The sequence below is a fragment of the Labrus mixtus genome, chromosome 14, assembly GCF_963584025.1.
Source record: "Labrus mixtus chromosome 14, fLabMix1.1, whole genome shotgun sequence".
Classification (NCBI taxonomy): domain Eukaryota; kingdom Metazoa; phylum Chordata; class Actinopteri; order Labriformes; family Labridae; genus Labrus; species Labrus mixtus.
The window spans coordinates 14,642,206-14,664,883 of record NC_083625.1 but is presented as its reverse complement, the minus strand read 5'-3'; the positions used below and the strand labels follow the sequence as shown (position 1 = coordinate 14,664,883).

At 40.2% G+C, this 22,678-nt stretch overlaps 1 protein-coding gene across 3 annotated transcripts; it reads right to left on the bottom strand.

Moving 5' to 3' along the window:
* Positions 1-273: 273 nt before the first annotated feature.
* Positions 274-20,786, bottom strand: fgf13b (fibroblast growth factor 13b). 3 transcript variants are annotated; one of them, XM_061055248.1, is made up of 5 exons: positions 20,497-20,786; positions 10,131-10,241; positions 6,025-6,128; positions 4,617-4,815; positions 274-1,582 (listed from the first exon to the last, which is right to left on the bottom strand). In XM_061055248.1, exons 1-5 carry the CDS (start codon positions 20,543-20,545, stop codon positions 1,443-1,445), a joined length of 603 nt encoding a protein of 200 aa, XP_060911231.1. In that variant the 5' UTR covers positions 20,546-20,786; the 3' UTR covers positions 274-1,442. The 3 variants fall into 3 exon arrangements, with proteins under 3 accessions (XP_060911231.1, XP_060911232.1, XP_060911230.1); XM_061055249.1 differs by lacking the exon at positions 20,497-20,786 and adding an exon at positions 14,420-14,645; XM_061055247.1 differs by lacking the exon at positions 20,497-20,786 and adding an exon at positions 10,762-11,548.
* Between the last annotated feature and the right edge of the window lie 1,892 nt (positions 20,787-22,678).

The window sequence follows — 22,678 nt, the reverse complement described above, 5'->3', positions numbered from 1 at the left end:
CTTCAACACAATGGAAGTGAAAGGAGTATTATAACGTTGTATATAGCACAATCTGCATGCAGGGAGAGAGAGAGAGAGATAGAGAGAGAGAAGTATTACAAAACATAGTTTTCATTAGTAAGCCTCACTTAAAACAAGTGCAAATTTGACTTGAGCAGTAAAGCAGCTGCTTTAGACAGACAGTTTCCAGTTTTATTAAAAAAGAAAATACATGGCATTTAATTACAACATCATGAAGACAAAATAAACAAAACAAGTCAAAGACACTCTGAATTTCTTTAGAAATAGTTTATTTAGTGCATTTCTAGTTTGTCCACAGTAGGAACCAAAATATTAAGTAAATCTGTGCTCGCATTGGTTAAACTGGTTCTGGTTCTGGTCCAACACTATTGGTCCACTCATGTTCTGGTGCAATACTATTGGTCCAGCAGTGTTCCCACTCCTCTCATAGGTTTATAAGTTCACTAGTGTTCTGGTACGACACTGTTGGCTCACTAGTGTTCTCTTTTGGTCAGGAACACGTAAGACCAGAAAAAAAAAGGACCCTCGGCATGCTGCTACTGAGCAGGGGTCCACAAGCTTCCATGCAACAACAAACAAACAAACAGCAAGGGACAACAACAACAAACGGAAAGAGAAAAAACAGCATTGCTTGTAAGAAGTAAGCATGGAAGCATATACAGTAAACCTTTTTTTTTAACCTGCTAAAGCCCTCAGGTGGTTTGTCTGATATACAACAGATCTTAAAAAGGTAAAATCCCCCCCCCGCCCCCCGACCCGGACACATGCGTGCGCGCACACTCGCTCTGGTTTGCCCACACACACAACACACACACACGCTCTCACACAGGCGCACCTGCATGCAAACAAATGATCAGTCCTTGTAAGTGTACAAGGATACGTTTGTCATTTTTAAAAATTATGACTTAACCCCATGAGCTCTGTGTAAACATAGCATACGGTAGATTAGATAAGGACTTCTTTCCTTCCTTTGTCGCTGTCTATCTCTCCTGCCTCGTGCCTTTTCACAGCAGTAACTTAGTTAATACTTGTACTCTTTGGTTCTCTGTAACAGTCTGTTTATCGTTTATGTGACTGACTGACTGACTCTATCTATCACGCTGTTTTGTAAGACCTCGCTCCCTTGTTCTCTCTGGTTATTATACAGCAGGAAGAGGAGTCGAGGGAAGAGTTCTGCAGGTCCTGTCCCTCTGCAGGCCAGAGCGGCAGTGCCAGGTCGATTGATTGTCCTTGATTTATTTACATCACAGTCAGTCACAGTGGGCTCCGTGAAGTGGAAGAACACATTCCTGTCCTCGCTTCCTCCTCCTCTTGCCCCTCACCAGCTTGATGTGTGGGCATGTCGGCCTGAGATCTGTAAGTGTGCGTGTGTGTGTGAGTGTGTAGGTGTATGTGTGAGTGTGCGTGTGAGTTGTTAGGGGCTAGGATAAGTCATTGGTGCTGGGCGATTTCCCTCCTCCGTTAAGTATAGCCGACGCGCTGCGGCTCTTGGTTGGTGTGCCACTGCCTGACCTTGAGAGTTCTGTCAGGTCATGGAGAGACGGCTCCCTATACATGGCCACTGCACACACACACACACACACACACGCACACACACACAAAATACAAGTTAGAATTTTCTCAACCAGGACGAAATAAACAACACTGAACAAATAGTTATTTCAGAAAGACAACATATTCCTTTTCTGTTCTTAAACCTTTAATACCAAATTATGTTTTGCCTTTTTGGAAGCATAGAGAGCAACCTGTAATGGAACAATCATATTTATCACCTTTTTAAGGAGAAGTGATGAATCTAGCGGCCCCTAGCAGCAACCTTGCGTACATAATCAAACTGATAACTGAGAAACATGATGACTCTGAATCTTCCAAAATCATGACTGGTCCTCTCTAGAGTCAGTGCTTGGTTAGTCTATTATGGGCTACTGTAGAAACATGGCAGTGTGACAAGGCATACAAAGTAGAGGAGGACCCGGTTGATAAAAGGACGTCATAAGAAAGCAGTGGTTCTCAACTGGTGAGTTTCATGTCATCTACGTCTTGTAACCTGCTACTGGATGCTTTGAATTTCCCTCGGGATCAATAAAGTATCTATCTATCTATCTATCTATCTATCTATCTAGTGGGTGGGGACCCAAAAGTGGGTCGCAGAACAATTTTCAGAGGGTCGCCAATGTGTGCCCGAATTTTTTTATTTTCTTTTTGCAAAAAATCTATGATGTGATTTATTGACTGATGGTTTCAAAACATGTTTGTTTTGTTCTGTCTTTCCGTTCTGTCACATTGTGTTCCATCTGAGGTCTAAACTGCATTCTTTTTCATGAAATAAATCGGACTGGATCCTAATTTCCCATTAAGGAGGTGGTGGTGGGTCCTGAGGCTGAGACCAGTTGAGAACCACTGATAAAGAGTAACAAAAGATAAACAATTTATATTTTCAGGTGCTTAAATATAAATCCAAGAATACTAAATTCATCAATACATTTATTTGTCCATAAATCTCACTGACTGGGCCGTTAAGATGGAACCTTTAAAAAAGTCTAATTACACAACCAGCAGGTTTGGAGCACAAGTAGAATTCATTTGCAGTCCTGGTTGTGTCCATCTAATGAATGTAAGTCCAATAATTGCTCTCTTTGGCTCTGTTTGTGTGCCTACTATCTCCTCAGGGAAATATCTGGCTGTTTAGATGCTAAATGCTACACTGACTTCACCAGCTCTCTTACTCTCGTGCTGTCTGCTTTTTAGTGTCGAGCAGGCAGCATATAGTAGGTCTTTAGAGCCTGCCTGTAGCATCACAGTAATCATTATGAATTTTTAAATATTATTCAAAAGAAAACTGATCCGATCTCTTGGTTTTTTTTTAGGTCTTTTCCTCATTACTCTAGTTCTAAAATCCTTTTACTCAAGTACTCACAAACGGATATACAAGCCAGGTCTCTGTTGGATAAATCACATAATATAATATTACATATTCACAAACTGTGTAGGCGGTTGATGTTCTTCCAAGCAGAACATTTTGATAATGCTCGGAGATTCTTAACAGTTGATAGTCTGAGTTTTGAGTAAGCTCAAAGTAAACTGTACTCCAACAAATAGGAAAAGGTCACAAGAACATGAGTAATACTGTTACTGATTCATTATGATTGATATGTAACACTTACATCTTGAGCACAAACAACGCATTTTAGGCAGCGACACAATTCACAGCTCCCTCAGCTATCAGTGAAAGGATTTTACACAAATAATGAGACAGAAATTTTGGTTCATCATATAAGAGGAGGCAGAATCTGTGTGTTTCAGTCTGGTTTGACGTGTGAGCGGATCTATTGGATAGAAGTGGGGTAATGTATTTCCCATCCAGAGGCGGAGAGTCTGATAACTGTGATGTTTTTATTGTCATGATGCCAGGGAGATGCCACTGTCGATCAAATCTCCTCCAAGCTCACACACTGAGTCCTGATGGAGCCTATTAGTTTTCACTGCTGAATATTTCAAACAGTAATTGAGGATGTTTGTCTTAAATTGACATCAATCATGAAAATTCATAGATCCCCTCTAAATATGCTTTAAAAGACCAGAAAACCTGTTTGTTTCCCCCCTCAGTATTTCTACTGTGGACTACAGAACATCAACAGATGGAAAATACGAGGGCAGACAAATTAAAGCAAATATTGCCACAGCTTTGATTATTTCTGTGAGAACCTTTCTGCCCTTTGTTGTTGTTTTTACTCACTCATTTTAAGAAGGCAGAGCTCGGCTCTTATGCCTTATGGGTCTGTGGGGAGTAAGTATCCTTAAGAATTGCACAGAACGGTGTCTATTGAATCATGGTCCCTTTTAGAGTCTGGAAACTTTCAAGCTTGAATATTTGGGCCATGGTGTTATAAAGACATAATCTTATCAGCCCACTGCTACTTAAACAACAGAGGATCATCTCTGACCTGTTAACATGTTTGTTTCATTCTATGAACACAGTTGCCATGTTTTGACGAGGTGTAGCAATGCAATGCTGCATGAAGAAAGATGATCTCTGATTCTGTTGTACAACTTTTACATTTCTAAATTGTTGAAAAGCATCGTCTATTCTAAGTTCAAGAAAGTTACTGCACTGCTTAATTGTTGGAGTACTCTTTTTGAATTTTTATAATCCCTGAAAAGGATTTTTGTTCCTTAGTTGTAACTCTGGGCACTGTTTATCTTCTACATGAATAATTGATGTCGTGGAAAAATCCTTGTTTTTTTAAAGGAGGGTTTTTTTTAATCTGATACTGTACGTGTTTTATTAAGAATACATTCATTAAACTACTATCACATTTAAAACATCTCCTCTCCTGTCTATTAGTGACATTCTGGACCATGACAAGTTCACACTGAGCTGTACTCTTGTTAACCCAGACTTAAGATGAGGACAAAATCATTCTTAAAAGTGAGTTTCAAACATACAGATGAAGTAACATAACAAAAAAAGAGGGGGCCTTAAATGCCAGAGAGAAACTGTAGCGTTTTTTGTTTATAACTGTGTGTATCATTTCACTCCTAACTTTGGTTTGTCCTAGCTCAGTGCTTTAGTGCTTCATCTCCTTCAGTCTTACCTTTGAGCGGTTTGGGTATGAAGTGTGCTGCTGCCTTGTTCTTCTTGACGTGGTTCCCCTTCATGATCCCGCCCTCCTTGTTGAGTCCGAGGTACCAGGCCCGACCTGAGGCCTGCTGCCGGTACAGCATGGAGGAGTAGGTGACGTAGTAGTTCTCAAACACCGACTCCTTGAACTTACACTCTGGGGTAAAGTGTTCCTGAGGAGATAAAAGGACACATTGAAGAACAGATCTCGAAAGACAGACGACATTACGGTAATGTAGTAGTTGTAAAGAGAGAGAGAGAGAGAGAGAGAGAGAGAGAGTGTTAGCTGCAGGGGAGGAGTAGAAAAAAAAATAGGTTTGAGTTTATAATATCAACTCCATTCTAATGTTTTTAATCATTCTTCCATCAGTATATACATCCATCTCTTTGGATCATTATCTCGGCCAAGCTGGAGTCTCGGAGAACAAACTGCACCAACTTAGGACAGCTGACATTTGCATTTCCTTATTCCTGCATCTCCATGGCAACCGGCTACTCCCTTGAATACCAACCAGCCCAGTGAGAGAAGGATGGTGCCCAGGAAAGATACAGAAAAAAATACTCTTTTTCTATATCAACCATTTATCCTGTAGGCATTTTAATTAAGGTTTTTTGTGTGTGTATGATTGATGCACCTTGTGCGTATCATTTAATATCAGATGTGAAGATTAAAAACAAGTGGCATCAGTGTTGCGACTGAAGCAAGTTAATCCAAACATGACGGGTCAGGTTATTGTGGTTGTTTACGTGCCTGGTTGTTATTACATGGAGCTGTGTGTCATTTTTCTATTTCCTCTTTGTTAGTTTTCATCTTTTCGCCTTACATGCTGGTTTAGATTGCTCCAAGAGTTATTTTTGTTGATTCTCTTTTGTTATTGCTTCTACACCACCCACCACCACCGCTCAGGAGCTAAAGTGAAGCACTTAATGCAGCTTACTGCAGCCAACACCGCCTTCTGACCGGCCTGAGAAGAAATATGCACAGCGGGGATGCATTTGTAAATCTAGCCAAAAGAAAAGCAGAAAGACACATTTCAAGGGGCTGTTTGCAAAAGGACACAGAGTAATCTTTCTATCAAAGAATATGTGTATGGAGATAAACAAAAGGAGGCTGGAGGGTGATCTGAAATCAATCCTGCGAGGCCACAGTATCAGCGGGCAGATGAGGGAGGCTCAGACAAAAGATTATAAGAGCCTGTGGCAGCTGACTCACGAGGCAGCTCTGTAGTTAAAGTATTGATGTGATGATAGGAGGATAATGAGAGTGGTCACACTGAGAGAGGCTGCTTCATAACTCAACCCGACACAAAGACCAGGTTTTAATCTCTATTGGCTCGTAATGGTGAAGATGATAACGATGGTCGTGATGGTGTGTGACCTACAGAGGTGTAGAGAAAGCCTTCGTTGTTCATCGCCAGATACAGTTTGGTCTGGACGCCCTGGATGGCCACCACACGAAGCCCCACTGGGATCAGGTTGAACACAGCTACACACACACACACACACACACACACACACACACACAATACACACAATCAAGCACAGCAAACAAACAGGTCCAGAGGGAAAAAGAGAGAGAGAAAAATCCTCATCAATATCAATGTAGCATCTGGTTTGTTGACACCTTCATTTTGCCTCAGAGAAGCTTTATCACAAGGCATCTCAGGGACCGAGGCTACAGAATTACACGAGTGATAAAGAGACTGGTATTATGTGTTGGATTAAAAAGATAAGAACATTCATCAGGCACGCAGCAAAGCCAGGTTTATGTATACACTTGGCAGAGGAAGGAAAAGTATCAACAGAAGAGCCAAGAGGCAGAGCTGCAGCTATTCTAACATCTTTATTTAGACTATAAACCAATCAGTCACTTTCTGTTCCATTGATTTGAATAACCTTTTTTTTTTATCTATAAAATGGAACTTTAAAGACAAAAAGGTTGTTAAAATGTCCATCACTTCTTGACCAAATAATGACATTGACGATAACAATGAGCACGGGAAATTAAGGTGAGTTTGACATTTTGCTTGACGAGTGACTCGAGTAGTGATCAAAAACTTGGTAGGATATTTGTCCTACTTCACAATCAATCAACTCATCTTTTCAGAATGTGGATGAAGCTGGTTCTCTTTAAATAACGTAACAAAGAGTACAGTCTACGTTGTTGTGATATGGCTCTACATAATCAAAGATAAAGAGCGTGTACAGTGCAGCCGACATTTTCAGGCGTATTGACACTGTAGTTTCAAGATGCTTCAAGGAAGACAGTTTGTAATCTTACAGCACAACTCAGAGACACAAGTTAGTTAAACATCGTTAAGCTGTTCGGGCTCTCGTAGATTACAGTGAACATGATCTCTGTAAACAGATATCTGCGTATGAATGCAGAATCTGTAAACAAGGGACAAAATGTTGGTATGAAGGCTTTCTGGTGTCTGTTTGTAGAAAACAAATCGTGTTTGAGTGGGCTGCAAAACTGTCAGTGAGTGTAGAGAGCTAAAGAGGTGGAAAGCACCAGCCAAAATACAATATAAGCCCCTTTCTACATATGCACTCCTGAAAATTCATTGACATTTTAAGCACAGCCTTCTTGCAACATTTTCCCAAGATGCCCTTTCACATACTGTCCCTCACAACTGGGTATTTTTCACTGTTGGATGGGGGGGGGGGATGAAGTACAACAAAGTAGTACAACTATTTAATATCTGTGGACATTGACATGTGCTCAGAAATTGTGTTTTCTGACATTTATATGCAGCCTACCTGCTTTCAAAGTCAGGGAACTAAACGAAGCAAAGACGTTAGCCCGGTTTGATCAGTGATGGATGATAAACTCAGATAGCCAGGGTGCAGGGATCCAGTTGTCTCTCTGTATTTCAGTGATCAGTTTTTCTTGTTGCTTAGTTTTCCGCAATCGTTCTACGTTTGCTGAATCTGTTTGTATAGGCCTAGTCTATCACACAACAGCAGGGTGTATTCAAATTGAGTTCAACGTAGCCAGGCTTTCTTTGAGTTTAAACCAGTTCCATTTTAGCCCCTGTTAAACTGCTGTTGCCTCCCGTTTATTCTAATAAGACAACTTCACACAGTACAACACTAAACGTTATATTATTTCAGTAGTATAAAGAGGAACTGTTATCAGGTCGGATACTTTCACTTCATGAAAAACACATGGAAAAACTTCAGTTTCTGACAAAATAGAAGTCTGGTTAATTTACTGATTTCAATTCATCTGTGATAAATATATATGGATTTTATTATCTGCCGCTGTGAAACCAGCCGTGCTCATCGGACTTTGTAGGGTTTTATGTTTAAGCATAAAACCATAATCTGTTGTCCTTAGATGCTGAGTCATCTTCATTCTATTACTGTATCATCTGCTGATATTTAAGCTCTTAATTTCCTTTAAAAAAACAGGTAAAAACAAGGGGAGGGAGACCAGATGATATTTAACACAAACTGAATGCATGAAGGCTCTGCGATGCGATGTACACAGGCTGTATTCAGTTTCGACTACTGTTCCTGCATGGTTTGGTCCTGTGGCCTTATTAACATAATGTTACTGAAAAGACGTTACGGCTCGCTCCCTCCTGATTCCTGACACCAGTACAAGCTTTCTGCCAGTCACTGGCTGTTATTGCAGTGACTCCCGCCTACTGTGACGTCATATGCATACCCTCTAATGACAGTAAAAACAAAGCGTGTGAAAAGGTTAAACAGGTGAGCATGAAATAGTATGAAGTTGGCAATAAAAATGTCCAGATAAAAAATGTGACCACAACCACAAATGCACCCCACCCCAAAAATGTGGGGACATTTTCAGTAGAGCAGAGCATGTGTGAAAGGGGCTTCAGCTACTGACTGCAAAATCTTCTTTTTTTTTGTTTTTATAAAAAGTGGTCTAGTTTAAAGGATTTTCCAGAGATGTGATAAAGGATCTAAAGCGCATTTAAAGATACACTTTGTTTGGGGTGCATCCAAACATTACATCATAGCATTAATACTATGGATCATATCTTTTATTTCCCCCTGTGGTTTGCATTCAGTGAGCACAAGCAGTTAAATGATTTATATGTTTTACAGTAAAAGCTCAGTAGCAGAGGCGTAATTATTTCAGACAGTTTGATGACTCACTGCCTTGTTTAATTATATTTATTTAGCCAACCATGTTTTTTTTATAATGACTGGTTAAATTGATACTGGATTACATGGATTACCATTTAAATCCAGTTATGGTCGGCTGGTTTTATGTTGGTGGGCGTTTACATGATGTATACACAATGTAATCATCTAATTAAAGAGGACACATCATTTGGAGCTGCTTTTTGATCTGTTTTCACACAATAGTTGGTGGCCTGAGAAGTGGCAGAGATTAATGAGTGATGCTGAAAACACCAACTGTTCACCCGAAGGAGAGTGATTGCCGTCTGAACCACGACAGCAGAAGTGCATTAGCCGTATCCATCACACATTGTAGCCTGTGTGTTTTTGTGTGTGAGAGAAAAAAGATTGGATATGGCGAGGGAAATGTATTGTTTTCATTGGTTCACTTCAACCTGGTCTATTTCATTAGGTCACACATTTGAACGCTGGAATGTATCCTGTGGATCCTTTATTGATTTCATTAACAAAGAAACATTTAACACGGATAGATTGCCATCTGACCTTTGGAGGAAAGCCTGCACCGGTTTACTAATTAAATGAACACTTGACATGTTGTCGAGTGAATGTCTGAGTTAAACCTCCACATCAGACAGATGTCCGCAGGGTGAAGTTTATCACTAAATTGGATTTGAATTGGTTTCGGATGATAACAGTAAAGTGTGCAAATGGGAATTGAACTAAATTACACCTTGCTGGATATTGAGCTTTCAACATGTTAAAATGCTCTGCTGTAGCTCAGAGTAATATTAGAATCAAAAGAAAGGTTTGTGTCAATCTCTAGTCTACATTTAAGAGTGTTTAACTTCTTGGCTCGCCCTCATTTGTTTATTCATTTTTTTGCCGGAAAGAAAGCACTTGTTTGGTAGGTTTAGTTTTCTAAAGGTGATTTTAGCAGTAATTCAGTTATTTGTTTATTGACAGAAAATTATTCTTCCATGGTAATAGTAGTTTTAATTTTTCCCGCAATTTTTCTGCACAAGAAATACCAAACATTTGCTAGTTCCTGTAACTAAAATTTGAAGATGTTATGCCTGTTTTGCAACATATTTTAGTTAATTATGAATCTTTGGGTTTTGAACTGTTGGTCAGATAAAAAAAAGATGCAAATGATGCACATTTTTCTCAGACGTCCAAGCTTTTATAATGTTGGCAAATACAAAATCAATAATTTTGTCGAGAAAGTTATTCGAAATTTTTATCGATAGGGAAACATAAATCAAATTTGTATTTGCAACCCAAGCAATAGTTGGCAAAAAATTAAAAATTAAAAAAAATGGAAACCTTTTGATTGACTCAATTATCATAGGCAAAGACTGGGACTCACCATATGTGCTATCTTCATCCTTGGTCCCATCAATGGTGCCATCAGGCTGCATCTGCAGCTGGAAGCCTTGTCGACTGGAGAGCCTGGTCACAATGCCCTTCAACTGGGGCTCTGAGAGGAGGAGAGGAGAGGAGAAACATTGACTGCATTCATTCCTTAATACAGTCATGTGATCATATGAACCAAAACCAGCAGTCTGCAAGAAGCCGGAAGTGTCAGAAGAAGAGAAGCCGTTTATGTTTCCATCACAGCTGGGCCTTCTGGGCCTGGAATCGATCCCTGGACCCTTAACAGTGTACACTGTACACTGTGGCACACACTTAAGTCCAATCTTACATTGTATAAGGTATGTAGCATAATACGAGATGCTGAATATGCTGAAGTAAGGATGTCGATTATCCAAAATCTTCATCAGCTACACACACTACTGCAATAGACCTTAAAAAAAGTTGTTTACATGTGATGTTTGTGATTTCATGCAACAGGAGAGTGTCAATGGAGTGATGAAGGAGCAGGCTGAATAATGGGAGAAAATGGTGTTGGTTGGTGGAGGTGATGATGATGGTGCTGCTGCTGGTGGTTGTGGTGATGATGATGATTTGGTGGGGGTTAAAGCCCATCTCTCTCAGACCTGGAGGTCGCCTTCTCTTCCGTTTCTTCCTTGATCCAAACAATTTGACACGCGAGAACACGTTCAGCTTGCTCGGCTTCTCGTTGGTGCCTTTGCTGTTGCTCGGGCTGCCGCCGCCGCGGCACGCGTTCGCCTTCTCGCGCTCCCTCGCCTGCCGCTTCTGGCGGATCAGGGAGCTGGCGATCGCCGCTGCCCGGGACATGTTCCCACGGTGGAGCGAAACAAGGCTGTGCGTCCCGGTTGGAGAGTAAGTGGGGGTCGCGGATAAGGCGTTAGGGGGTAACGGGGTGGACGTCTACGCCACCCACGGCTCAGTTCGCATCACACACCGTCCGCTGCAGTCCCGCAGATATCAGTGATTTTAAAAGCCGTCCAGAATCCTCCATCATCATCAGTGCGTCCAGGTGCTTCAAGGAAGTCGCTAAACAAATCCAGTAATGTGCCAGAGTGCGAGCCTTAACGACGCCGCCTCATGTACCCCGAAAGGGTTCTGAGTTGCAAAAGCTGTCTGCGTCCCCCCTCAGGTGATTGTTCAGGCTGTCCCGGAAGAGGGGAGCTGCCTGCAGAAGGATCTAGTCCCGGGTCCAAGCGGCGAATCAACAGCTTACGGACGTTGGTTTGAACGACAGTGGAGCTTGTTGTTGCTGCTCACTGCAGCTGCTGCCGCTCTGCGCCGCTCCCTCGGTGCTGCTCCGTGGTTCGACGCGCTCCGTGACACAAATGCAGCAACCGGAATGTTTGTCAATGAAACAGCTCGGAGCCGGTTCAGAGAGAGGAGAGGGATCATGATGCAGCCGTGCCGTTCATAAAACTGCTGCAGCCCTCCCTGCCCGCCCCGAGGAGAAAGAAGAGAGAGGGGTGGGGGCTTCTGGTGGGATGTGTGCGTTAGGGTGTAAAAGAGGTGAATTTTGGCTGATTCTTTTTCATATGGCACCTGTAACCCTGAGCCCCACGTGGCATGATATTTACATGTTCAACCGAATGCTGATGTGTGATAGGCAGGGAGATTGACAGGGGGAGGAGGGGAGGGAGTGATGGAGAGGGATGTATTATAGGAGGAGGAGTGAATGAAAAAAAACCGTGGAAAAAAAGAGAGAGCTAGGAGACAGACAGGTGAATGAATGAGAGGAGAAATAATGGAAAGAGGGGGTGGGGGCGGGAGAAAGAAAATGAGCTATTGAGTGTGTTGTGTATGTGAGAGTGATAGAGAGAGCTTGTATAGAATATACAACCTGCAAATAGATTGGGGGAAAAACAATGATGGATGAAAGAGGGAAGGACAAATCTAAGAGGCAAACAAGCAGGAGGGCAGGAGGGAGAGAAAATGACTGAGTAGAGGAAGAAAGAAGAATGGAGATAGAGATAAAAAAGATTCATTAAAAATTAGGAGGGAAGAAGGTACAGAATAAGAAATATATAGAGAGAAATTGAGTAAAGAGAGAGTTGGTGAGTGTGTGAGAGAGGGAGAGAAAGGAGGGAGAAAGGAGGGGCTCTTCTCTTATTTTGGTGCAGAGGTTCACTCCTGCTGACAGGCTGCAGCGAGAGAGGAGAAGGTGAAAAACAGAGCGGCACTTCAGCGTGGATGAGTTGTGGCATTTTCTCAATGTTCACTTAGCATTCAGGGCAGACACACACTCACACATGCATGCATGTCTACTAGCCACAGGCAGACCCCACAGGAGACAACTGCACAGCTGTCAGGGAAAGACAGCTACACTGGCGCATGGCAACTGAAACTCCAAGTGGTTCTGCATGAAGAGGAAGACAAGGAGGTGGATGAAGACTCACAGCAGAGGTCGAGCTGTGAGCACCTGGCGCCCAGCAGCAGGCACAGCCGATGCATGCTGTTCCACTGTGAGAAAAGTGAGGGGAAATCGATGGCTAGAGATGAAGGAGGCTGTGTTGAGCAGTAAATTAGACAACTGAGGCGGAGGTGAACTCAGTGTGCTGCAGTCCACTGTGGAAATAAAGGCAGTGGTTGTAGGGGAGAGTGATGAACTGTGGACAGAAGCTGGGGTCGGGACCTGGTCACCGAGAAGGAGCCTTCTGAGAAGGTAAGCCCCATATAAATGAGCTGATAAACGTAGTTTTGTGTGATTGTGAAGCTCAACCTCCAAGCTGTGAAATTGCAGGGATACTTCAGCCATAAATGATTTCATAACTAATCCATGATGTCATCTAAAACATCAAAATATAAGAGCAAACCTGTTAAAACCACTGTAATGAAATGCATGAAAGCTAAGCCCTTTCCTTCATCATTAATTTATGACATCCTTTTAAAACCAAACCACGTGTCCCTAAAAGCACAAGACAACACAAAATAAGGAAACCCAATTTCATTATACAAGCTGCAGGGAAAATATACCACATAAAACTGCAAATTCTAACCATTTGCTGTAAATTAGTAATCAAAGTATGTATAGAAAACAAGGAAATCAAAGACCAAAATTGAATGATGGACCAAAACAAAGCAACAAAAAACTAGTATTACCTCAGGATTTGTTTTGAAGATTGAAAAACAATACAAAGCCTTGGTTTGCTACTGAATAAACACTTTAAAGTATTTTTGTGTAAACAAACAAATACGCCTGAAAGAATGTTGCAGTTATAGCAATAATAAAAGATACATTTAAGCTGTTGCACCCAGTGGGTAAAAACTTGATGATGTTTGGTTGGAGCTCTTGTGCCCCCTACAGGCAGAGACATGTGAGGAAAATAACTTGGAGTAGAGAGAGTTAATCCTGACGCAGAAAAATAGAGTGTATTCACCACAGACACCCGGGGAGAGTCCTTACTGTATGTATGTGGATCTCAGCCTAACCATGAAGCGATTTAGAGTTCAACCACGCTGCTGTAATTACATCAGTTACACACTTTGCAGAAACCACTTAGACTTTAGAAAGTGTTAGCCATTGAAAGCAGCAAAGAACCGTGTGATACATGCCTTTAAAAACCGTGAAACTGACATATATTAATTTTTGGGCATCTTTGTTTAAAAATTTGAGGAAAACAAGTTAAATAGTAAGTCTTATTTTGTTAGAGGAGACAATATGAGAACTCGCCCTGAGGGCCGACATGGAGCTTGAAAGAGAGCGCAAAGAGCTGGGGCTTACAGGTGCTCTGCAGGCTTGGTGTAAATTATTTAAACAGGACTTCCAAAATATTGTTGTTGTTTTTTTTTTTTTTTACTCTTTAGTTCAGTAATGATTTCAAAGTTGTGAAATTTGCATTCATTCAAGATCAAACTCTACATTTATTTATTTTCAGAGTGGAGTTTAACCGTGTGCAGCAGAAGGGCGCGCCCGGTGCTGCTTTCAGCACCATGGACAGAGCTACACGCTTAAAAATCTTTGAAAACAGAAATGTAGACAACTAACTTTAATCAAACGAATTGCATGAAGACACGAAAAGATCATTAAATATTTTGAGTAAATTTTCAAGTCGAAAACTGTCTTTATCTGAAACACATGTAAAACATCTTCCCTTTGGAGAGTCAAAGAGAGTGTGTTGACCTGATGATAGGTTCACCGCTCTTTCTTGCAACAGCGCACTCCCAAGAGTCGTACTAAAAGTTGGCTAACTTCCCGCAAAGATTTTGTAACAGAATACCAAAATCCCGGATTAACACTGATCATTGAATCGTTCCCCCCGGTCCTACCTGAGGTGGCTCGTCGGAGAGGGAAAGTCATGCTGCGCCCGTGGAGGTCCGGAGCTTTGTGCTCGCGACTTTTTCGTACTTCCTGTTGTACGCTGCCCGACGAAAAGAGGAAGAATCACTGAAGTTCAAAGTAGACAATTCTCCACGGCATTGGATCCATTAAGGCCGCGCACATGGCGTTGACGGGAGATCATTACAGAACATTAGAGGCCATTAGGCCTTTGGAAGCGGTCATTAATGATTCATCTCAAGGCCCCGCTGATCTGGCACAACAAGAGAGGGAGGGAGCCAACAGGCCGGCCCCAAATCTAAGGAGCCATCCAGGAGGCATAGTGTGTGTGTGTGTGTGTGTGTGTGTGTGTGTGTGTGTGTGTGTGTGTGTGTGTGTGTGTGTGTGTGTGTGTGTGTGTGTGTGCAAGCCTGTGATAACAGATCTGTTACAGTCTACCACTACAGCAGATTACCTGTCAGGAAACACACATTTCCACAGCTCACACACAGTGAGGACTCTATTGGCCTCCCAATTACGCCTAACTTTAACAAAGTCCCCTCCATCATGACAAAAATAATTTAAAAAAACAAATTCCTCCATGGCACATACAATACAACCCATTGTTATTTTTTTATTTATGTGTAGGACTTAACTTGTTGCAGGGTTCAATGCTGAGAAACTGTGGTGGGGAATTTTGGATTTTTTCTTTAAATGATAAGAGAAAATATTCATCAAAAAGGTTCAAATTATTTTTCTTAATTGTTTGATGAACCAACCACTCTTAGAAGACCTCTGTAAAAGCTGCAACATGCTGGACAGGTAGGAATTTAATATGACAATCTTGTCTGCCTTTGTGATGTGATTTACTGCTAAACAAATAAATAAAACAAACACAGTATCATCACCATGTGAAACCCATTTTGATTATATTATCTTAATATATATATATATATATTATCTTAAGTAAAAATTAATCCTTAGTCACATTGACGGGAAAATGTGGACTCAATAAAGAACTTGAAAGAGATTATAGCCTGACTCATGTTTCCATTCTGAGATTATTTAAAAAGTCTCAACGCTAAATAGCTTCAGTGGACACTAATTGCATGGTAACGCTCTATTCCCCAATAAACATTTACCCAAACTCACACCTTGAAAATTCTAAGAATGTGATTTAAAAATGACGTTTGGAATAGAGACAAACTTACTTAGCTTCCACACATATATAAAAACGCACACCTCATAGCTTGGCACTATAGCCCATCTCTCTGCGGTTCCTTAGGCTATCATCAGTTCACACAATCAAAGCACATTATATAGTAACCACACTCAGACAAAAGCTGCCTGTCCAAGATTACACAGTCTCTACACAACCACACATAACCGTCTATCATGAGCCCATTATGTTGTTGAGCTTCCTGTGAAGCAGCCGGCCAAACACAACAGCATCCAGAGATGATAAAGATATTATTACAGATTGCAGAGCGTCTACAGTATATACTGCAGGGCAGGAGGCTGTAAATGTTGCAGAAGGCAGTGAAGCAGGATGTTGCTGCAGAACATGCACACTCAGCTATTTGAAAAGTGAAGTCTTTAGAAGACGCTTTATCTGAGATATCTCTAAAATAAATGTGCGTTATACATTTCTGTGAGGCTACAATACAATATTTTCCAGGAAACAATGTTACCATTATTTCTGCACATATAATTGTCATAATTATTGTATTATTGCTTCCTGTGATCAGGAAATAACTCTATTAGATCAACCAGATGACTGGACTAGGTCACTGTTTGTTTTTGTTTTTTTTATATTTTATTTATACATTTTCAGTTTTATAAACAAACAGCACAGCAACAAAAGAGCCCCCCTAAGACAAAGAGGAATTAGAAAAATAAGAAACATAGGGCAGGGTGAAAATAAAGCAAAACAACAACAAAGACATGCTCTTATAGGATATCTTACAATACAATAAGTCAACATTTTTTTTTAAATAATCAGCACCAACTGTTAAGAGATCACAGTGTGTCTCATTGGCCTAGGACAGTATAAGTATATGGTTTCTATACATATAAGTAGTGTGAACAACTGTTTGCACCAACTTATACAAGCAGAATAAAACTTTAGGTTGTCTTTGATAAGTAAGACAAGAATGGTTGCCACATTTTATCAAAGGTTGTAGAGCTGAGAGAGACACTATATCGGACCCTCTCCATATGTAACAGGTTAGTCATTTCTTGTAGCCAGGTCCTAAAAAAGGGTATATCTCCACTCTTCCACAGAGACAGAATATTCCTCTTCGCGACTAGGTCACTGTTTGAGTGTGTTTCTTTTTCTTTCTTTCTTTTGCTTATCCTTTTATTTCAGCTGGACTGCAATGCCATTTAGCTTTGAACAGACACATGAGGCCTCCTAAAATAGCTTTGTGGCTTTGGCTTGAAATAGCAGACCACAAAGATGGCAGCAGGTACATTTTGGCAAAGGTCCCCAGACCAATAGCCTGGGCAGGCAGCCAACATCTAATCATTGGAGTATTTTGGATATCATCAGCTGTCATTCACTACCAGTAATTCAAATGATCAGCCACTAGATGGCGCCACATTATCAGCTAGCAAATAAATAGTGAGTGTTGGCGATATATACGCTGAGCATGTTTCTGGGCTATTCAAGGAATCATCAAAGTCTTACAGTTTTAGTTGTACAGGATTTGAATATTTGTACAAATTAACAAACATTTTCTTAAAGATTTAATTATTCCAGTGGACCAACATATCTGGACCCAGTCTGTTAGCACTGCTGAAAAAACTATTGGCTGGTGTTTCCTCTTAATTTATATAAATGGGCTCGCACCTTTTTGTTAAATAAATTGAAAATAAAGAGGAAATCAACATTATGACTTTTTTGCTCATTAGAAACATGTAGTGCATTATTGCCTGACTATATGTTGACAACACTGTATCAATAAAACTTCAATGGGCATTATGTCCAGTAGTATTAACCTCTACTGCCATACTGCCTTGTCCAAATCAGGGTTGATAAACAATAGTGTCTATACTGAATCATCTTTTTTCCTACACACACACACGCGCGCGCGCGCACACACACACACACACACACACACACACACACACACACACACACACGCACACACATGCACAGGCACAACAGTTATAATCTCCGTCTACAGACCTAATCTCTTTAAGAACAAGATGTTAATGAGTTCTTGTTCTACCCAAACTTAATCCTTATTTCTACCATTATTATATACAGAACACGACAAGGTGACACATCACCCTGAATGTCTGTCCTGCCCAGAGGGAGTTTGTCATTGCTGGAGATATTTTAATCAAAAAGTGTAACAGACTTGACAAATTTTTACAACTTCTGTCTCCTTTTTGTTCCTTTAAGTAACTGACCAAGTATCTGTTTAATTCAACAAATGGAAGTGACAGTTTTTTTTTTTTTACTTTGTCTTGAGAGTGATTCTTTTTTAGCTCATACAAAATAAATCAAAACACTCAGCAAAGTAAACATATCTTAACAATGTGTTGCGCCAGTGTATAGATGACATTACATGTAATGAGAATATCCGGTATTGATTCATGGCGGTGCTCTGTTATAATGTTATTCTAGACTGCTTCAAGTTAAAGGGAAATATACTTGCTTCTCCCTTATTGTAAACACTGAAAACGGTGTCCCTTAAGATGTGTTGAGTCACCAGTGTAAACTTTAATAGCAGATATCATGTCTCATAAAAGTAGTTTATTTGTGTAGTAGTTCAGTATAAATTAGTGTGTTGGGATCCACCGACAGGGGCTGTTCTGTCTGTCAGATAGGTTTATCATCCTATAAATCACTCCTTCCTGTTTATTGACTTGGCTTTGAAGTGATGGTTTGTATCCTTTAAATGTGCTTTATGAGTTAAGGTTACAATAAATAATGTTTATTACTATTCTGCTTCCAGCCACTAGTGTCAAGTGAACACACTGTGGCAATATCGATCCATAAACTGTAGGATATGTATCATCCACACTGGCTCTATTCTGGAGCAGAAAACGTGTAAATCGTAGTAACAAAGAGCCTTTTGTCAGTGTCAACTCTGACCACCACTCTCAAATATATTTTCTTATGTAGGCTATTACGTGTAGTTATTAATAAATAAATAAAATAAATTGCGCTCTGAAGCCCAGATTAGGGTGGATAATCAGACAAATGCTTAAAACATTTAGCTGTTCATAAGTCCTTTTTACCCTGTTGTATCTCTAACGAAAAACAACGTTCAAAATACTACTGATAGAGCACAACACTCACCTTTGTGTTGTTTGTAGAAATGTGTTTTCGATGTGAAATTGGCTCATTGATGCCCTTTGTGGCGGTTGGGGGAATTAACACACGCCACATATATTTTCGGATGAAACCACAGGGGGCGGTAATGAGTCACCTTTGGTTGTACGCACTTCAAATAAGGCGAAGATGTCGAGTTTGAAAAATATGAACAAGCGTCAAGCGTCAAGGTGTATGAGTTGAGGGTCGTACATTAGCCTATTTATTTGTGAGGTTTCAGATAATATATTTTGCTGTAATAAGCAATACGGTGGAGACCCAACACTGACTGCGCTGTTTGTCAAATGTTCGTCCTGATAACGACCTTATCTACATAGAAGAACAGCACAAAGACACTTTCTTGAGGTAGTAGTGGCCTGTTGGAGGCTAAAATCTCACTGATTCAGCGTGCAGTAGTTTATTTACTGTTGGGCTAACATTTGATGACACTTTTCACTGTCTTTCTACTCATTTTAACTTAATAAGTTGCTCACATGCTATTTGATCCTGAGTTACTAAATGGTTTCCATCTTTCACAGCTGATACTTGATTGCCTCCTTCCATGAGTAGGCTACTATTAAATGAATAATACGTAGGCTAGAGAACCTGTAGATTTGTGAAACATCTTCCCTTGTTAATCTAACTCTTTATGTCTTTGTGACATTTCATTATTGGGCTTTCAGTGTTTTCTGATTTGTAATTATCCTATTACTCCAGCAAAAATCTCACAAGCTATTAATCTTTGGGTGTGTTTGCTGACTTCAAGTGTGTTATAGCTAACTCAGCTCATTTGGGACCTACACAGGCATACAGAGAGAGATTTACTGATGTGGTAGTCGTATGGTTTACCGCATGAACTAAATCTGCACTTTCAATCATTGGTAAACAGACAGTGTTAATGACACCAATCGCAAATGAAGATGCTTGGGTGAATTAGACTAATTATTATTATTATTATTATTGTTATTATTATTATTTTTTTTATTTTTTGGGGGGGGGATAACTATTCAATTAGCCTACCGCAATCTCAAGGATTCCACAGTATGATCCCCTCCGGATGCATTATCTAGGCTACCCATTGTGTTTTTGCTATACCAATTTTAGATAGATTTCCACCATCAAGCATTTTATCATGTGTTTGAAATTTATTTTATTCTACTGTGACTAATGCTTAGTATACATCTCTGTGTTTTGTTATTAAAATCCATGGATATAGCATATTTCTGCCTTTTTATGAATGGGTACGTACGTGTCATATGCATAGATTATGATGCACACGCACTGTGAGCTTACGGGCAACACCCTTTTTTGTCTCCATGGCAATGATAGTTTCCCAGTTTCCATTGCGGTGTGTCGCGCGTCAATTTTATTGCTATCCAGAGGGAATGGGGAAAAAAATTGTGTTTGTGTGTATAAGCTGCTGAAATTATATCCTTGATACAGAAATTCATCTATTGGGAAATAATAGCTCCATTCAGTGTTTAACAAGATCGACATGTTGGATGAAGGTCTCCTGTTCTACAAAGATGTAAGGTGAAAGGTTGATATTGTAAGACATTCAGTTTGCGAACTGTAAACATCAAACAATTATTCCAGGGGATATCGCATTTAGGTATGTAGCCTACAGTGTGTGGGGACTGTAAAAGCTAAATGTGCTGACCTCAGCAAATACCAAGCAGATGTTCATCCTTTGTGGTGGCTATATAGGGAGAAAAAACATGATATTAGATCTTTGCTCGTATCAAACTCGTCATCCTCACTCACCTTTGGCGGCATGGTCTTTATCCTCTTTGCTTTTCGTTTTTCCGCTCATGGAGCTCCGCTGCTGCTGCTGCTGGTGGTTGAATCAAAGTTTAGGAAAGAGATGACGGACCGTGGTTCTACTTTTTCATCCTCTTCAGGTTTGTTTTATTCCCTCTTCACACGGCAGTCCTCACACTCCTGCTCGCCGTCCCTTCCTCTGTCCAGTCCCTCTCTGCCTCCTTTTCCTCAGCCTGTCCCTGTATGAGAGCCCGTTGTGCCTCAACATGCCACTATGAGCAGGATCGCTCTTAAATGTGCACGCGCAGAAACTCCTCCCGCACGCGCATACTGAAAGACAAAGAATGAGTGCACTTAAATGTGTCACGCAAAGCAATAAACAAGAACAAAAACCTTAAGCTTATCTATCTAGTATGGCTGTGGAAAATGCCCCGTCTGCATGACACATTTGTTCTTTTAAGAGTTATCTCTAGTCCTACAGTACCATCCTTTTATGAACAACATCAGATTTACAATGCTGTTGTAATTCAGTTTATTATGATCTTCATGTACCAGTGTTAAGATCATAGTTTATTTATATTGACTTTAAACTGAGTCAAAGCTTATTGAAAAGTGAGACAATAACAACTCTTTATTAATAATTATAAGCCATGTGAACTTGTCTTACTATGAGTTGATTGATTATGAGAAAGTAAAAAAGCTCACAACGCTTTATTTTGACAGTTTTATAATGGAAGTGGTGGCTTTGAAAAATGTAAACATGACACCTCCATGTCCAGTAAAAGGTAGCAGGTCTATGAAGGAGATTTAAATAAGTTTCTTGCAAGCTGTACAGTCTGCAGAATAAATATTAAGACTTCCAATAATCCTACCTCTGTTAGGTAGAATATATGTGGTTAAACACATTCTGCTTCGATGGATCCTATACTGAAGAATTAAAAGAGCCAGCTGTTTCCATATTGGAATACCATTAAAGGAGCAATATGTAACTCTGACACTGATTATTTAAAATTGGTACTGCAGTCCAAATTCAAAACAGTGGAGAGAGCTGTCTCTACCCACCCCCTCCTCCCTAGAGCCGATGCACACTCCGGTTGCCATGTTGCCGACACAAAACCTTCAGTGTTTAGCTGAAACCTTTCTGTGTTCTGACCTTTCTGCATTTTGCCACGTTTCTGGCTTTGGAGCTTATTAGAAAAATGCCGAGTCTTTTCAGGCCGAGTAGAATCACTTGTATCAGAACCAGTTCGCTTGCCTGCTTTTGTAGCTGCATCACCTGTTGGTTTTCTGTTTGCCTGTTAGCATGTTTCCTAAATGTCTGATGGTATAGTAAGGTCATCTTAAGATTTAATGTATGTAGTAGATATCTTCCATACTTCTCCTTTAATGTTGTGCTTGTTGACTGCTTATGGCGTATCTATAAAGCATCTATTAATAAACCATTCACTTACAGCCTATAAACTCCTGGTAAGGGTAGGGGTGGCTAGTTAACGAGTCAATCTGGACTGAATATATTCATATAAGATATGAATTAATACATAGACAAATGTCTCTTTGAATCTAAAAACAAGAACTGCTGGGTAACCATAGTAAGTCACACATCTAGCTCTTACCGACTAGAAGAAGGTCATCACACTCAGGAGGTTGTCTTATCCGATATATGCACGTCACACTGCAGACTCAGCAGTCTGGCACTATGCAAATGAGTCACTTTATTGATCATTGAATCAATTGATGCTGTAAAACAGCTTTTTTTTTTACTGAGGCAGAAGTAGGATACACACATGTTAACATTTCCTCTTGTGACAGTTTGCCTGTAAAAATGTTGCTTCCACTCTATCCGTGTGCAACAGATGATCTCAGATTCACTCAACATTATTAATCATAGAAGGGCAATTCAGTTTCACAGCCTACCGAGTCATTGAAAGAAGAAGACAGTATAAAGGAAACAAACCATATATATAAGTCCATTTCAACATTCATATAAGAACGCTTCGTGCTCATAATGGATGAAGAGTGTTTTGCTTGAGATTAAAATTTGATTACACATTGCCTTTTGTTTTTTGTTTTTTTTGTCTTTGTTAATTGACTCAGTCATTATATTTTCATGCAATAAGGATTAGAATGTTTTTGAAGTTGACGGTTACAACTTAAATATCTTGCAGGAAAATAAATCATATTATTC

Coding starts and splice junctions, on each gene's coding strand:
- fgf13b (XM_061055247.1), bottom strand. CDS start 10,963: ATGTCCCGGGCAGCGGCGATCGCCAGCTCCCTGATCCGCCAGAAGCGG. Junction 10,242..10,761: donor GAAGAGAAGGCGACCTCCAG/GTCTGAGAGAGA, acceptor TCCTCCTCTCAG/AGCCCCAGTTGAAGGGCATT. Junction 1,583..4,616: donor CATACCCAAACCGCTCAAAG/GTAAGACTGAAG, acceptor GTGTGTGTGCAG/TGGCCATGTATAGGGAGCCG.